The sequence below is a fragment of the Myodes glareolus genome, chromosome 1 (genome assembly GCF_982192425.1).
Source record: "Myodes glareolus chromosome 1, mMyoGla1.1, whole genome shotgun sequence".
Taxonomy (NCBI): domain Eukaryota; kingdom Metazoa; phylum Chordata; class Mammalia; order Rodentia; family Cricetidae; genus Myodes; species Myodes glareolus.
The window spans coordinates 64,143,138-64,157,025 of NC_142026.1; the positions used below are offsets into that span (position 1 = coordinate 64,143,138).

Consider the following 13,888-nt stretch of genomic DNA (forward strand, 5'->3'; position numbering starts at 1 on the left):
TGTGACAGTCTGGCTGCCCTGGACCTCCATCTGTAGACCAGAGATCGCCCGCCTCTGCCTCCTGAGTGCTGGGATTAAAGGTGTGTGCCACTACCACCTGGCGAGCCATCTTTAAGACCTGGTCTTGCTATTTGTCTCTGACTGCCATTGGACTTTTGAAAATTCTCCTGCCTCAGCCTTCCGAGTGCTGGAATTAGAGAGTGCAGCTTCTGTGCCCACCTCTAAGCTTCTGAACGTGTGTCCTGTTTTGAGACTGTCTCTGTGACAACTCAGATGTGGTTACAGATACTTGCCGCAGTGCCCAGCTTTTGGGTTGTTTTCAGCAGGATCTCATGTAGTCCAGACTGATCTCAAACTCTTTGTAGCTAAGGCTGGCTTTGAACTCCTGATCCTCCTGCCTCCAGCTCCCAAATTCTGGAATCATAGGTATAGGGCACCTACTGGGTAGACCAGGCTACCCTCAAACTCACAGAGATCCAGCTGCATCTACCTCCTAACTGCTGGAACTTAGTGGGTGCACCGCCATGTCTGGCAAAAACAGACTTCTGTTACCTACCCATCTCAGTTCAAACACTTGCCCTCCCACATGCCCTCTGGCTCTTTTTCTTGGGCCAAAATTCCCAGCCCCAAGGACTTCCTAGTGAAGGTCCTACCCACACCCTCCACTCGAAAGCAGAAACTCTGCCAATGACGTGCTTCTGAGGTGGGAGTGGCTGAGTGTAGAGGGCAAGAGACAAAGGTCACATTTGGTAGAGCGTTTGCCTGGCGTCCAGGAAGCCCTGGATTAGATCCCCAGCATGGGCGTGGTGGTGCACGCCTCTAATCCCAGCACTTGGATGGCAGAGGCAGGTGGATCTCTGTGAGTTCAAGACTAGCCTGGTCTTTACATAGTAAGTGCCAGGACAGCCATGACTATGTAAAGAGACCTTGTCTCAAAAACAAAAAACCAAAAAGTACAAGGTTCTTCTTGGTTCTATAATGAGTTGGAAGCCAACCTGGATTACATGAAACCCTGACCTTGAAGGATCATCAACCACAGACGGAAATTGTGGTGGATTTTTTTCATTTATTCCACCTGATGTATTATTTGTGTGTATGATGTGGAAGGGAATGCCTTTGTCAAGACTTAGTTTGGGGATTTTGTTATCTCCTTCCATCTTGATACGGGTGCTGGGATCAAACTCCCATTGTCAGGTAGTGCCACCAGGAGTTTTCACCTGGCGAGCTGCCTCCTCTGACCGCCAGCAAAGCTGGGCGTGGTGGGTCTGTTATCATCTCAGGATTCAGAAGACTGAGGCAGGAGGTTAATGCAAGCTTGAGGCCAGCCTGGGCTACATGTCAAGGGCATACACCACATACAGCCAAACGTGGTGGTGCACTCCTCTAACCCCAGAACTTTGAAAAGTGGAAGCAGGAAGATTAGAATTCAAGGCTCTCCTCAGCCACATGGGGAATTCGAGGCCAGCCTGACCTGCAAGAGAGGCTATCTCAAAACAGCAACAACAAAAACCTGGCAGCTAGAGAGGGCCAAAGACGGGACAGGAAACCAGTGAGACGCATCTTAGGGAAGCCACGGTGGCTAGAGCCAAAGTCCCCGCTCCCTCTCCCTCAGTAGCTGTCACACTCAATGCTAAGGCCACCACGGACTTTTATTTAAGGCAGGGTGTAGGGAAAAGCAGCCGGTGCTCCAGCCGCGCTCGGGAGCGCCCGGGTGGAGCTCCAGGCAGTGGGCGGGGCTCCGGAGAGGTGGGTTGTCATTGGCTAGTACCCAGAGGACGAGCCCACTGATTAGACTTCCGGGGGGCGGGGCTCCAGTGGCTGCCGCTGGCTGGTGAGCTGGCATGGTGCCTACTTCTGTGCAGGGATCATGTCGTCGATGGACTGGCCCTTTTCCAGCTTCTTCTCCATCTCCACCATAAGTTTTACGCCATCCACCACCAGCTGCACCTGTTCAACCTCGGATGAGCCCAACCGATCAGCGTTGGAGATGTCGAACACAGCGCCCACGGCAGCCGTGTCCACACCACCTGCGCGGGAGGAGAGGCCACGGAGGCATGAACAGAGAGCAGGCGTGCAAGGATTCCCCTGTGCACAGCTGCAAAAGCTTCGGGAATTCTCTGTACTCAGATCACCGGCTCTCAATACTGGGAGCCACATGCCTGGGTTTGATGGTGAGGCCCTCACTCAACCATCCAACGTGAAGGCCAGAGAAATGGCAGAGTGGGTATAGATGCTTGCTGCCAAGCCTGGACCCATACAGGTTTACAGAGAAAACTGACCCCTCAAAGTTGTCCTCTGACCTCCGCACATGTCATGAAATGGGATTGCCCTCTCTCACACAGAATAAATTTAATTTTAAAAATATGCCGGGCATGGCAAGGGTAGTGCATGCCTTTAATCCCAGCACTCGGAAGGCAGAAGCAGGAGAATCTCTGAGTTCGAGGCCAGCCTGGTCTACAGAGCGAGTTTCAGACCAACTATAGTTCCAAGGTGAGACTGTCTCCGTGTGTGTGTGTGTGTGTGTGTGTGTGTGTGAGAGAGAGAGAGAGAGAGAGAGAGAGAGAGAGAGAGAGAGAGAGAGAGAGAATAAATGATGGTTAATAGTGGCTGCTTCTGGTCCAATTACCTCACTCCATTTAGTGATTGAGAATTAGAGGCTCCAAGGGTAGTAGGTAGGGTCAGGGACGTATGTAAAAGGCACATCAAATAGCTTGGACCCCGGAACTTGCAGGGTACCCTCTCCTCAGGAAAGACCCCTCCCTCCCCAGACACCACGGGACCCGCCGCACCTGTGCCGCGCTTTTGCAGACGCAGGCGGGTGAGAATCTCCTCGAACTTGGCGTGCTTGCTCAAGTTCGCCAACTTCACGTGCACGCCTCCGCGCAGCCCGGTGCCCAGATTGGAGGGGCAGGTGAGCACGTAGCCCAGGTGCTCATTCCACATGAAGGGGTGACCAGCCTTCTTGAAGATCTCTTCAATCTGAGGAGGGGAGAGGGCAACAAGGGTTAGGCTCCAAATGCAGCCTGCCCCGGGTTTAGGAGGGACCAGGCGTTAGGATATAGGTAGGGGTGGGGTTTCCCAGGGGCGGAAGTGGAGAACCAATCCGGAGAAGCTCTGGAGAGAGGCCTATGGCAGAGATGGGGGCGGGCTTCAGACCCTCAGCGTGGGGATGGGGCTTAGATTGGCTGGGGCGGGGGGCGGGGGGGGGGGGGGAGGCGACTTCGAAAATGGGTGAGGTGGCTCTGGGAGGTGGGACTCAGGCTAGGGCTGGGGTTAGAATGTTGGCAGGATGGGTTGGGGTGTCTGAATGTGGGGAAGGGTTGGGACCTTCTTGGGGAGATGGGTAGGGTGGAATCAGAAAGAGCAGAGCTTGCTCTGTGTGTGTGTGTGTGTGTGTGTGTGTGTGTGTGTGTGTGTGTGTGTGTACGTGTGTATGTATATAAGAGGCGGAGATTGGGGGGGGCGCTAAAGAGACCGCTCAGAGGTTAAGAGCATGGTCTGCTCTTCCAGAGGTCCTGAGTTCAATTCCCAGCAACCACATGGTGGCTCACAGCCATCTGTAATGAGATCTGGTGCCCTCTTCTGGCACCCAGGCATACACGGAGACAGGATGTTGTATACATAATAAATAAATAAAATACACGCTGTGATTTAAAAAATAAATAAGTAAAAAAAAAAAAGAAAAAAAAAGAGGCGGAGATTGGAAAATGAGCAGCGAGAGGCAGAGATTGGAAAATGAGTAGCGAAAAGCCAGTGGGGTCTTGGTATATGTGGAAGGGGAGTGAAAGGAGAGGAGTCTTGGGCACTGGGCTTGGTGGTTGGAAAGGGCGGGTCTGGGTCTAAGAAGGGGCGTGGCTTTACAACCTGAGTGTTGAGGTCAGGATGCAGTCACAGGTACCCACCTTCTGCAGGCCCACGCAGAAGCGGCGGAAAACCTCCTTCATGTTGCCTCCCTTCTCCATGGAGATCACGCGGAGGTGGTCCTCCTCGTTCACCCACACCAGGAAGCTTTTGTTGTCATTGTGCCTAAGAAGGGGCAACCCAAGGCCTAGAAGTCAGCAGGAGTGCCATGGCCCAGGAAACTAATTGAGTTCATTTGTCCAAACACAGTCTTTTTCTTTGAGCACTGGGGGACGTGAATGAGGTATATTGGGTTCCCAATCACACATCTACAAAACTTCAGCCTTAGCTTGACTCCTCGCCTCCTGGCTCTAGGCTGTTATCTTAGCACCCAAAAAGGCTGAGGCAGGAAGATCTGGAGTGTGAGGCCAGCGTGGTGGCAATGTACCTCCTGTGACCACAAGGTCGTATCGAAAATGTTTATCCATTCTGGTTCCAAGCTTTGCATCCCAGGATTCTGGTATTTCAACTGTCTTCAGTTTTTTGAAATTATTATTAATGTAATAATTTGATTTAGTATAATTTTTTATTCAGAAAGGGGGTGTTGGTGTGAAGCCCAGGCTACCCCTGAACTGGTTGGTAATCCTCCTACCTCAGTTTCTGCAGTGTGATGATTACAGACATGCATCACCAAACCTTGTTTTATTATTATCAAAACTAAACTTTCATACATGTATTTTGTTGTACAATGGATTTTTGTAAACATGATCTTTGTTCCAGAATGGTTCCTGCCTTCAAGTGATCCTCCTGCCTCAGGCTGCTGGAATGACTGTTGCTACAGGTGTGCATGGTTGCACACCTAGTAAAGGAGCTGAGATCTGAGCTGAGAGAGTGGTTCAAGTGTGACCATTTGTTTTCTTTGTCTTCCTGAGGATTAACCCTGGGCCCTATGCATGCCAGTCAGATGCCCTGCCACTGAGCCACATCTCCAGTCCCACACTGCAGGGTGAGGGGGGACAGGCTCTATCACTGAGCTACGCCCCACTCCATCTCTGTTTTCAGGGTTTTGCTTTGTTTTGTTTTACTTAAATTTTTCAAGAAAGGGTTTTTCTGTGTAGACCAGGCTGGCCTTGAACTCACAGAGATTCACCCGCTTCTGCCTCTGGAGTGCTGGGGTTAAAGGTATGGGCCACCATTGACTTCTCTTCAGTTTTTATTTTGAGGCCCATTCTGGCTTCAAACGCCCTGTAGTTTTGCTGGCTCTGAACTTGAAACCTCCCACCTAGACCTCCCAGGGGCTGCAATGAGAGGCCTATGCCACTAGGCCTGGCTAATGTCAATTCCTCACTGGGCTTCTTTGGTCCAAGTTTGTAAACTATGCCACCTGACCAGGGCTAGACAGGCTTGGAAGGCAAGGTCGTGGTCTCATCCGACGGAAAAGGGTCAGAGGGCTAGAAAGAGAGGGAGGGACTCACCAGATGCCACGGGCGTCAGGCCAGTCCCGGGCCATGCCTGAGGCCAGCAGCAGAGGGGACACAGGCTTGTCAAACAGGAAGTGGTCATCAATGAGCTGCTGCTGTTCCTGCTCCGTCATGCCCTTCAGAGGGTAGTACTTGCCCTTGAACTCGCCCGTCAGGCTGTTGAGAGCTGAGGGGCCGCAGGAGAGCAATAGACATCCTTGCTTCAGCTGGGGTGCCCAGGCTGGGGGACCCCACATTGCTGCCCCTGATACTCTGGGCCTGGGTGTGAAAGAGGTCTCCAAACCACTACACTCAATGTCTAAACCCAAACACATGTCCTGTTCCAAGAATCCATGGGCCTCACCCCCTGTATGCCCATGTACCCACATATGCTCATGTACCCCCGTATGCCTATGTCCCCCCATATGCTCATATCCCCACATATTCTCATGTCCCAAAGATAAACTGACACTCCAACCCTGTCTACTTGCGAGAGAGCCTGATTCTTGGATAATTCCTGGACCTGACTTTTAATGTTTTTGTTTCTGAGCCTGAGCCTCATTGTATAGCCTAAGTTGACCTCAAACTCACTGTGTGTGACTTAATCACAGATGGCCACTGTAAGAATGGCCACTATAGAGCTGGGAAGCAGAGGCAGGTGAATCTCTGTAAGTCTGAGGCCAGCCTGATCTACATAGTGAGTTCCATAGTGCGGACTGTAGAGAGACCCTACCTCAAAAAATTAAAAATTAAAAAAAAAATGCCATTGTAGAATTTACGCCTTGTGCCAGATACGGGCACACACTTGTAATCCCAGTATTTGGGAGGCTGAGGCAGGAGGATCACTAGTTAGAGGCCTGCCTGGGCTACACAAAGAATCTTTGTCTCAATGAAACAAAAGAGATATTTGCACTACTACCAACATTTGGTATTGTTTTGATTTCTTGGTTTTGTTTTTTGGGGGGGGGGTTGTTTGTTTGTTTTGTCTTTTATTGTTTTGTTTTGTTTTTCGAGGCAGGGTTTCTCTGTGTAGCCCTGGCTGTCTTGGAACTCACTCTGTAGACCAGGCTGGACTTAAACTCACAGAGATCCTCCTGCCTCTGCCTCGGAGTGCTAGAATCAAAGGAATGTACCACTGCCCGGCCTGATTTCTTGTTTTTGAGGCAGAGTCTCACTATGAATTTGCGTTGATCCTCCTGCCTCAGCGTTCCAAGTACTGGGATTACAAGTATAGGGTGCCAGGCCCAGGTCAACTAACAGGAGCCACCCTCTGAGGGTTCTCTGCCACACTGGCCAGATTCGTGGCCTTGTCACCTCGCCCATTTTGAGAAATCTCAGCTGGAGCAATGTTTGCTGAATTAATGAATCAATGAGTGAATGAGCTGAGTGAACACTGAGCGCGGAAAGCCTGAGGTAGCTGAGTGCAGGATTTCCCAGACTGCCTCAGTGCGAGATGCCCTCAAATCGGGAGCACAGGTAATGCAGTCAGCCTTCTAGACGAGGCCAGTTCTAGCAGAACTGGAACCAGAGCTGGGTGCAGCTGTTGGGGACCTCACCTTCCACAGACAGCTTCTCCACGGCTCGGCGCTCTCCGCGGGAGCAGTGCGGGGGCAGTGTGTAGCCCTTGATGCTGCGGCCAGTGCGCACACGGCTGCTCAGCACGTAGTTGGGGTCTAGGTCGTCTCCGCCCTGAGGGAGCGCTGGGGTGTCAGGGAAGGCAGACCTGGCCAGCCCTGGTCTCCCCAACAACCTCGTGGGGCTCTCACTCCAGATCCTCCATGAGTCTCACTGCAAACTGTCCAGGGCATCCCCAATTCTCCCGGATGTCTTCCAGGGTCTCTCCACTTCCTTCTGGGTGTGCCCTAGCTCTTCTAGGGTCTCCCCAGGTCCCCTTAGATCTCCCCTAGATTCTCCCAGGTCCCCAAGTTGGTGTTGAGCTCCTTCCTGCACCCCCACCATCCCCAGCCTCAGTGCCCACTCCCCACACCTGCCCTCAGGACCTCCGAGTGCCAGTTCCCCGGGAGCCTGATAATCTGTCTGTCCCTCCCTCTGTGCCAACCCTGCTTCTTGGGGGCCACTGACCTTGAGGTTCTCATGGTTGAGGTCAGTCTTATGCTTGTCTGTGGGTTTGTAGCCACCATGGCGGTCCTGGATGATGGGGTCAAACAGGTCCTTGAAGACCGTGTAGGACTCCTCATCACCAGCCACACAGCCTACTGTCATGATGAAAGGGTGACCTGTGGGGTGGGGCTGAGGTCAGCATTGGAAGTTTAGGCTTGTAGGTGTCCAAAATGGGAAAAGAGCCATTTCAGGGACCAGGTAAATGGGACCAAAGCGTTAGAGCTCCTTGGAGTCCCCATAGCGTAGCATCTCAGCTCAAAATGTTGAGAAGCTCACACAATCCATTTCCACAGAAGATCCAGGCAACAGACTTGGAGGACCCACACATGGGCAGGGACTGCAGCTCAGTGGTAGAGCCTAGAATCCCCCAGTGAGGGGCTGGGGTGTGGCTCAGTGGTAGAGCCTCTGCCTAGAATCCCCCAGTGAGAGGCTGGGGTGTGGCTCGGTGGTAGAGCCTCTGCCTAGAATCCCCCAGTGGAGGCTGGGGTGTGGCTCGGTGGTAGAGCCTCTGCCTAGAATCCCCCAGTGAGAGGCTGGGGTGTGGCTCAGTGATAGAACAGACCTAGCATACAAGAAGGAAGTCCTAGAGTTCATTAGAAGGAAGGGAGGGTAGGAGGGAGCCCAGGCTCCCTGGGATAAGCTGGTGACCTCCAGCCCTCTGGTCTGTTTGTCCCACTGTAGGCTCACCTGGATTGTCCACCCCAGTCTGAATGACGTCGTCCAGAGTGAAGCCGGAAGGGGTCTCCTTATCTCGAAGCTTCTTGTAGAGGTCAGGGGTCAGCACCTTGGCCATGTGGTTGTTGTGCTTGCTGAGGTCTGGGTACTCCTCCTCAGGCTTGTAGTTCAGCTTGAACTTGTTGTGAGTGTTGCCGAAGGGCATGATGGCGGCTTGTGGGACCCTGCGTGGGTGGATGGGCGGGTGGGCGAAGGGGATGGGCTCAGGCTGAGGAACCCAGCTGCTGGGAGGTCAGTCAGACCAGGGGCTTGAAGCAGGAGTTCCCTCTCTGAGAACCCAGCTTAAGTTGCCTAATATGACCAAATGATGGCTGTGTGGCCTTGCTAGGGACCTAGTCTCTCTAGCTGGGGAAGAGGGTGGAACACTTTGTCTGAAGCCAGAGAAGTACAGGAAGAGACATAGAGAACCTGGGCGCTGGAGTTCAGTTGGCAGAGTGCTTGCCCAGAATGCATAGGGCCCCTGGTTTTCGTGTCCAGCAAAACCGGATGCAGTAGCTCGGGCCTATAATCCCAGCAGTTAGAGGTCAGAAGTTCAAGGTCATCCTCAGCTACTTAGAGAGTTGGAGGCCTGCCTGAACTACAAGAGATTCTGCCTCAATCCAAAGAGACTGAATATAGGCTTTGGCTGGGCGCGAGGGCCCATGGCTGTAATTCCAAGACTCTGGAGCCAAGACAGGAGAATTGCAGTGAATTCAGGGGCAGCCTGGGCCACAGAGTGAAACCCTGCCTTTAAATAAAAATAAATAAATGAGTAAAATGAATAATAAGAGTAAAGGATCTGGAATCAGATGGCGTGGGTTTGAATTGCAGCTCTGCTATTTACAAGCTGTGTGTCTTTGAGGAACTTGTTTGATGGCTCTGTTTGTTTACTTATCTAGAAAGGAGACTATGACAGTGTTTACCTCTGTGGAGGGATTAAGGACAGATAAAGCACCTGGGCCAGTGCCTGGCATGTAACATACATTATTTTATTTAGTTATTGTTCTCAGGTGTGTGGTGGTTTTAAAGAGAACGGCCCCCACATGCTCACGTTTGAATGCTTGGTGAAACTATTTAGGAAAGATTGGGAGGTGTGGCCTTGTTAGGGGATGCTTGTCATGAGGGGTGGGCTTTGAGGTTTGAAAAGTCCACCCCATTTCCAATTAGCTCTCTGCCTTTGGTTGTGGATAAAGACGTAAGTTCTCATTACTGCTCCAGCACCATGCATGCCTACCAGCTGGCACGCTCTCTACCAGGATGGTCATGGACTCTGACTCTCAGGTACTGTGTGAGCCCTAAATGAATGTTTTCTTTTTTAAGTTGCTTTGGTGGTGTGCGGTGTTTTGTTGCAGAAATTGAAAATCAATGCCAACAAGCTCCATGTGAGGACCCAGGTGGAGATTATATGTGCACACTTGAGGAGCCAAATCAGTCCAGGTAAGGGCACAGGAAAGGGTTCAGGAGGCTCCTGGGTGCTGGGATTAAAGGCATGCACCACTCTGCTGGGCACCAGCTTTTTTCGTTTTTTGTTAAGGGGTGTGGATTCTGGTATTTGGCATGGGTCCTGAAGCTTACAAGACAAACAGTATACCACGGGAGCCGCCTCTCCAGTCCCATCATTTTTAGTCTATTGCTATTGTTTTCTTTTAATGCTTTTATTGACCAGATCCCTGCAGCTCTGACAATGGGAGACCTCAGAGCTGGAAGACAGCGGGGATGGTAGGCCCAGTTGGGAGGAGAAGGGGGGGCAGGACAGAGACCCAAGCCCTTGCCGCTGGTGCTCTGCGGCTATTTTTAGATGCTCCCCAACCCCCACTGCCACCTGCCCCTCTGTTCATGCAGGCTCGCCTTGCACTAAGTCAGCATAGAGACAGGTGGGCTGGAGTGGCCAGGAGGACGCCCAGCCAGGCCTTAGGGCTCAAGGACACCCTGGGCTTCCATCCCAGACCTCTCCCTCCAGAGGATGCCCCTCCCCCGGCATGTCAGGGACACCTCAGGAGACACTGAGGCAAGAGACAGAAGGAGAAAGTGCCCCATAGTTCCCCAACATGACCTATCACAGACTCCCTAAGATCACAAGATAAACCGAGTCACGTAGTCACACCCTCAAGATCCCAGAGACAGCCAGTCAGAGGGACTTGATCAGGGAGAGCCAGGGGACTGCGAAGCCAGACAGCTCATCATAGGACACTGAGAATTCGAATTCGATCCCCAGACACACAGGGTGGGAGAAAGACTCGATTCTCCAAAGTTGTCCTCTGGCCTCTGTCACAGGTGCATCGGGAGCCGTTCCCCGAACCCCCACACAAAATACACGTAATAAAACTTAACAACCAAAGAGAGAGTCGGGGACGATGAGACACAAGGACGCAGGGACAAGACCCAGACCCACGACAAAGTTAAAGGCCACTGACAGGTCACCTGCCTCCTTTGCTGATCAATTCTGCTCAGTACTAGTCCCAAACTTCTCTGCCTTGCAAGCAGGGCCCCTTGGCAGCTGTGGAGACCTCAGTGGCTCAGACATTTGTCCCCACGACTTGTGTGGCAGAATTCACAAGCATAGCACTACAGGGTAAGTAGACCCTTGGACTCCCCAACCCCAATCCCAACCCTGATGACTCCCCACACACACACACAACCAGGCCCTACCTGACTGGGTGGCTTGGGAGAGGCTGTCTCTGTCGTGGAGGGAATGCTGACCCAGGGGCAGAGCCTGCAGCCCCTGGGTTATATAGGGGGGCCTGCAGAGTGTCATTGGTCAGGAGGGGCTGTCCCCAGGGAGGAGCCCCTGAGGGCAGCTGAGCTCTCAGCTCATAGCCCGGGCACTGTGCCCACCCTGAACCCAGGCGTGCTGTGTGCCCAGCCCCATGGCCTTGTATGGGCTGCCCCAGGGGCTGGCCTGTTCACTGGTTCCCAGACCAAGTGCTGAGTCGAGCTGGCGGGGGACAGCTGGCCCCCCGCCGGGAACATGGAACAGTAATACTTTGGGTGCCCCAGGCATGTAGAAACCCTGGCCCCCAAGCCTGTTGTAGCCTTGATGGCAGTCAGCACCCTCCCCTGGACTTCATTGCTTCTGAGAGTCAGCAGCTAGGAGAAACATTTCATTTTGGTTTTGTTTGTATTTTTGAACTGGGGTGTTACTCTGTAGCCAAGGCTACCCTGGAACCCACTATACAGTCCAGGCTGACTTTAGACTTGTGGTAATCCTCCTGCGCCTCAGCCTCCCAAGTAGGATTACTTTGGTATTTATTTATTTTGACTTTTTGAGACAAAGTCTTACAGTGTGGCTCAGTCTGGCTTTGCACTCGTGGCGATCCCCCTGCCTCAGCCTCCCAAGCATTGGAATTCCAGGTGTGTGTCATTTCATGTTTTTGCAGTCATGGACCTCATATGTGCCAGGCAAGCTCTGCTCCTCGGAGCCACACGTCTTTCCTGCAGTACCTTGGGGGAGTTTTGCTGTGCGAGCCAAGGGCCCCCAGACTCTGGGGACGGTACAGGAGAGGCCTATGGTAATCCAGCTACAGAGAGGACAGTGACCACGGCCAAAGTTCTAGAACCAGGAACAGTTTTACCCCGGGAGCCTGAGTTGGCTGCTCCCACTACTGTGGAACTAACAGGGAAAGAAGCAGAAGCAGAGAGCCTACTCTACTGGATAAGGCAAACCTGGGACTGAGGGAAGTAGTGACCACCCTCGGCCTGCCCCTTATCCTGATCCACTGGGGACAGGGTTATTTTTAGAGAAAGTTCTCCGCGGTGTCTACAGAGTCCAAGGCCCAGGCACTGGGATGGGGGGGCCCAGGCAGCAGGTGTTGGGGGGGCCACCACGTGCCCGGGTTAATTATAGCCAGGCATCTCGGATGTCCCCAGGCCTTGCCTCCATACATGGGCAACCTAGACCCCTGGAGGCTGCTCCATCCCCGAGGAAAGGCAGGCTGGGTGGTCCGTGAGCCCTGGAGGGCAGACTGGAGCAGGACATAGTATGACAGGAGCCTTTCCCACCTCAGCTGTGACCAAGGACCTCAGCGACTGAGCAGGGGGCGCGTAGAAGTGGGGCCAATACTGAGGAAGCTTCTGGGAGGCACCGGGATTGCAGGGACTGGACCTCTTTCTTCGGGATTGCCTCAGACTCCCTTGGATTCCTGCTCGGTGGCTAGCGTGGTTTCACCCCCATCCTTCTCCATTTCTGGCCTGGCTAGGAAGGGTAGCCTGCTCTTGGGGGCAGAGAAGGGAAGAAGTGCTTAAAAATGTACTTGGGGTTCAACCTCTGGCCCTGGCACCCTGTGTTCCTTGCCAGTCATGGTAGATGGGCAAAGACTGGAAGAAAAGAAAGTAGGTTTCAAGAGTTTGAGGCAAGCCCAGTCTACAGAGCGAGTTCCAGGACAGCCTGGGCTACACAGAGAAACCCTGTCTCAAACAAACCAAACCAAACCAAACAAACAAAAAAAAAAACCCATAAGTTTATTGAACACTTACTGGGAAAACAGGGTACATGGTGTGAACTTCCAACCTCCTGACTGGTACAGACAGGCCAATAGACCTTTGAAGGGTAACCCGTAACAGTGCTGTTTCAGATGAGATAAATCAAGACAGGCCTCGGAGGAGGAAATGTGACATCTGATGTGGAAAGCCAGCTATGGAGGGAGCTGAGGGAAGAACACTGAGGGAGACAGGAATGGACACCGTCAGGAAGGGACGGCTGGGAAGAGTCTCTCCTGACGGGAGCCGGTGAAGGCTGTAGGCAGAGAGGTGGGCTCTGGCCGTCTCATACACTCCAGGCCCCTGAGAACCCCTTATGGGACATTCAACTTTTTGTTTGTTTGTTTGTTTTTCGAGACAGGGTTTCTCTATAGCTTTGGAACCTATCCTGGAACTAGCTCTTGTAGACCAGGCTGGCCTCGAACTCACAGAGATCCTCCTGCCTCTGTCTCCCGAGTGCTGGGATTAAAGTCGTGTGCCACCACCGCCTGGTGACATTTGTTTTTTATTAAAAAGATTACATGCATTTGTTTTTTTGTTTGTCTCTGGGGGGGAAGGAGGGAGGGACATCGTGGAAGTTGGAGGGCAATTCCTGGGAGTCGGTTCCTTCTTTTGCTCTGTGGGTCCTGGGAATTGAACTCAGGTTTGTCAAGTTTGGCTGCAAGCGCCTCTACTGCTGAGCCATCTTGCCAGCCCTCAGCTTTCTTTTGGCTAGGAAGGGGTAGAACTGCCAATCAGAGGGACACAGGGTGGCCCAGAGAGTGGAGAGCTTTGGTGAAAACGATGTCCTGGTTTCTTGGTATCATCAGGCTGTGCCCCTAGTCCTTAGTCCCTCACAACTGGTCATGTCTGTCCTCCCTGTGTTAGGGCCTGAGGGTTAGTGGGTGGAACTGGGGTTGGTCAGGAACTGGAAGTTTTGAGAAGGTTGGGGGCCCAGGTTGTCCTGACCCCACAGAGACCGTCCTGCCTCAGTTTCCAGAGCAATACCACCATAGGCAGGAACCACCACACTGTATTTTGTTTGTTAGCAGTTTTTTGAGGTCTTGCTACCGTGTAGCCCAGGCTAGCTTAGAACCCCCAGACAGTCATCCTATCTCAATCTCCTAGTTGCTGGGATTACAGACATGAATGACCTTCTCATCTGAGCCTCAGTTTCCCCATCTTCACATGACCCTGGCCAGGGAGCCCACCTTAGGATATGGCTGTGTGGCTTAAGGATGTTTTTCATGCCTTGGCTGTGTGATCCTGAGAAGTCACCCAGTCTCTCTATGCCTCAT

General features: G+C 52.6%; 1 protein-coding gene across 1 annotated transcript; it reads right to left on the bottom strand.

Moving 5' to 3' along the window:
* Positions 1-1,631: 1,631 nt before the first annotated feature.
* Ckm (creatine kinase, M-type) lies at positions 1,632-10,946 on the bottom strand. Its single transcript, XM_048433342.3, has 8 exons — positions 10,785-10,946; positions 8,109-8,320; positions 7,383-7,537; positions 6,857-6,989; positions 5,316-5,487; positions 3,903-4,026; positions 2,790-2,979; positions 1,632-2,027 (listed from the first exon to the last, which is right to left on the bottom strand). The coding sequence occupies exons 2-8, from the start codon at positions 8,299-8,301 to the stop codon at positions 1,849-1,851; spliced, it is 1,146 nt and encodes a 381-aa protein (XP_048289299.1). The 5' UTR covers positions 8,302-8,320; positions 10,785-10,946; the 3' UTR covers positions 1,632-1,848.
* Between the last annotated feature and the right edge of the window lie 2,942 nt (positions 10,947-13,888).

What these genes read in the sequence shown, in the direction of transcription:
- Ckm (XM_048433342.3), bottom strand. Translation starts at nt 8,301, where the DNA reads ATGCCCTTCGGCAACACTCACAACAAGTTCAAGCTGAACTACAAGCCT. An exon ending in TCTGCGTGGGCCTGCAGAAG is followed by an intron (nt 2,980 to 3,902) that starts GTGGGTACCTGT and finishes TCCCCTCCTCAG; the next exon opens with ATTGAAGAGATCTTCAAGAA. An exon ending in TCTGCAAAAGCGCGGCACAG is followed by an intron (nt 2,028 to 2,789) that starts GTGCGGCGGGTC and finishes CCTCCCGCGCAG; the next exon opens with GTGGTGTGGACACGGCTGCC.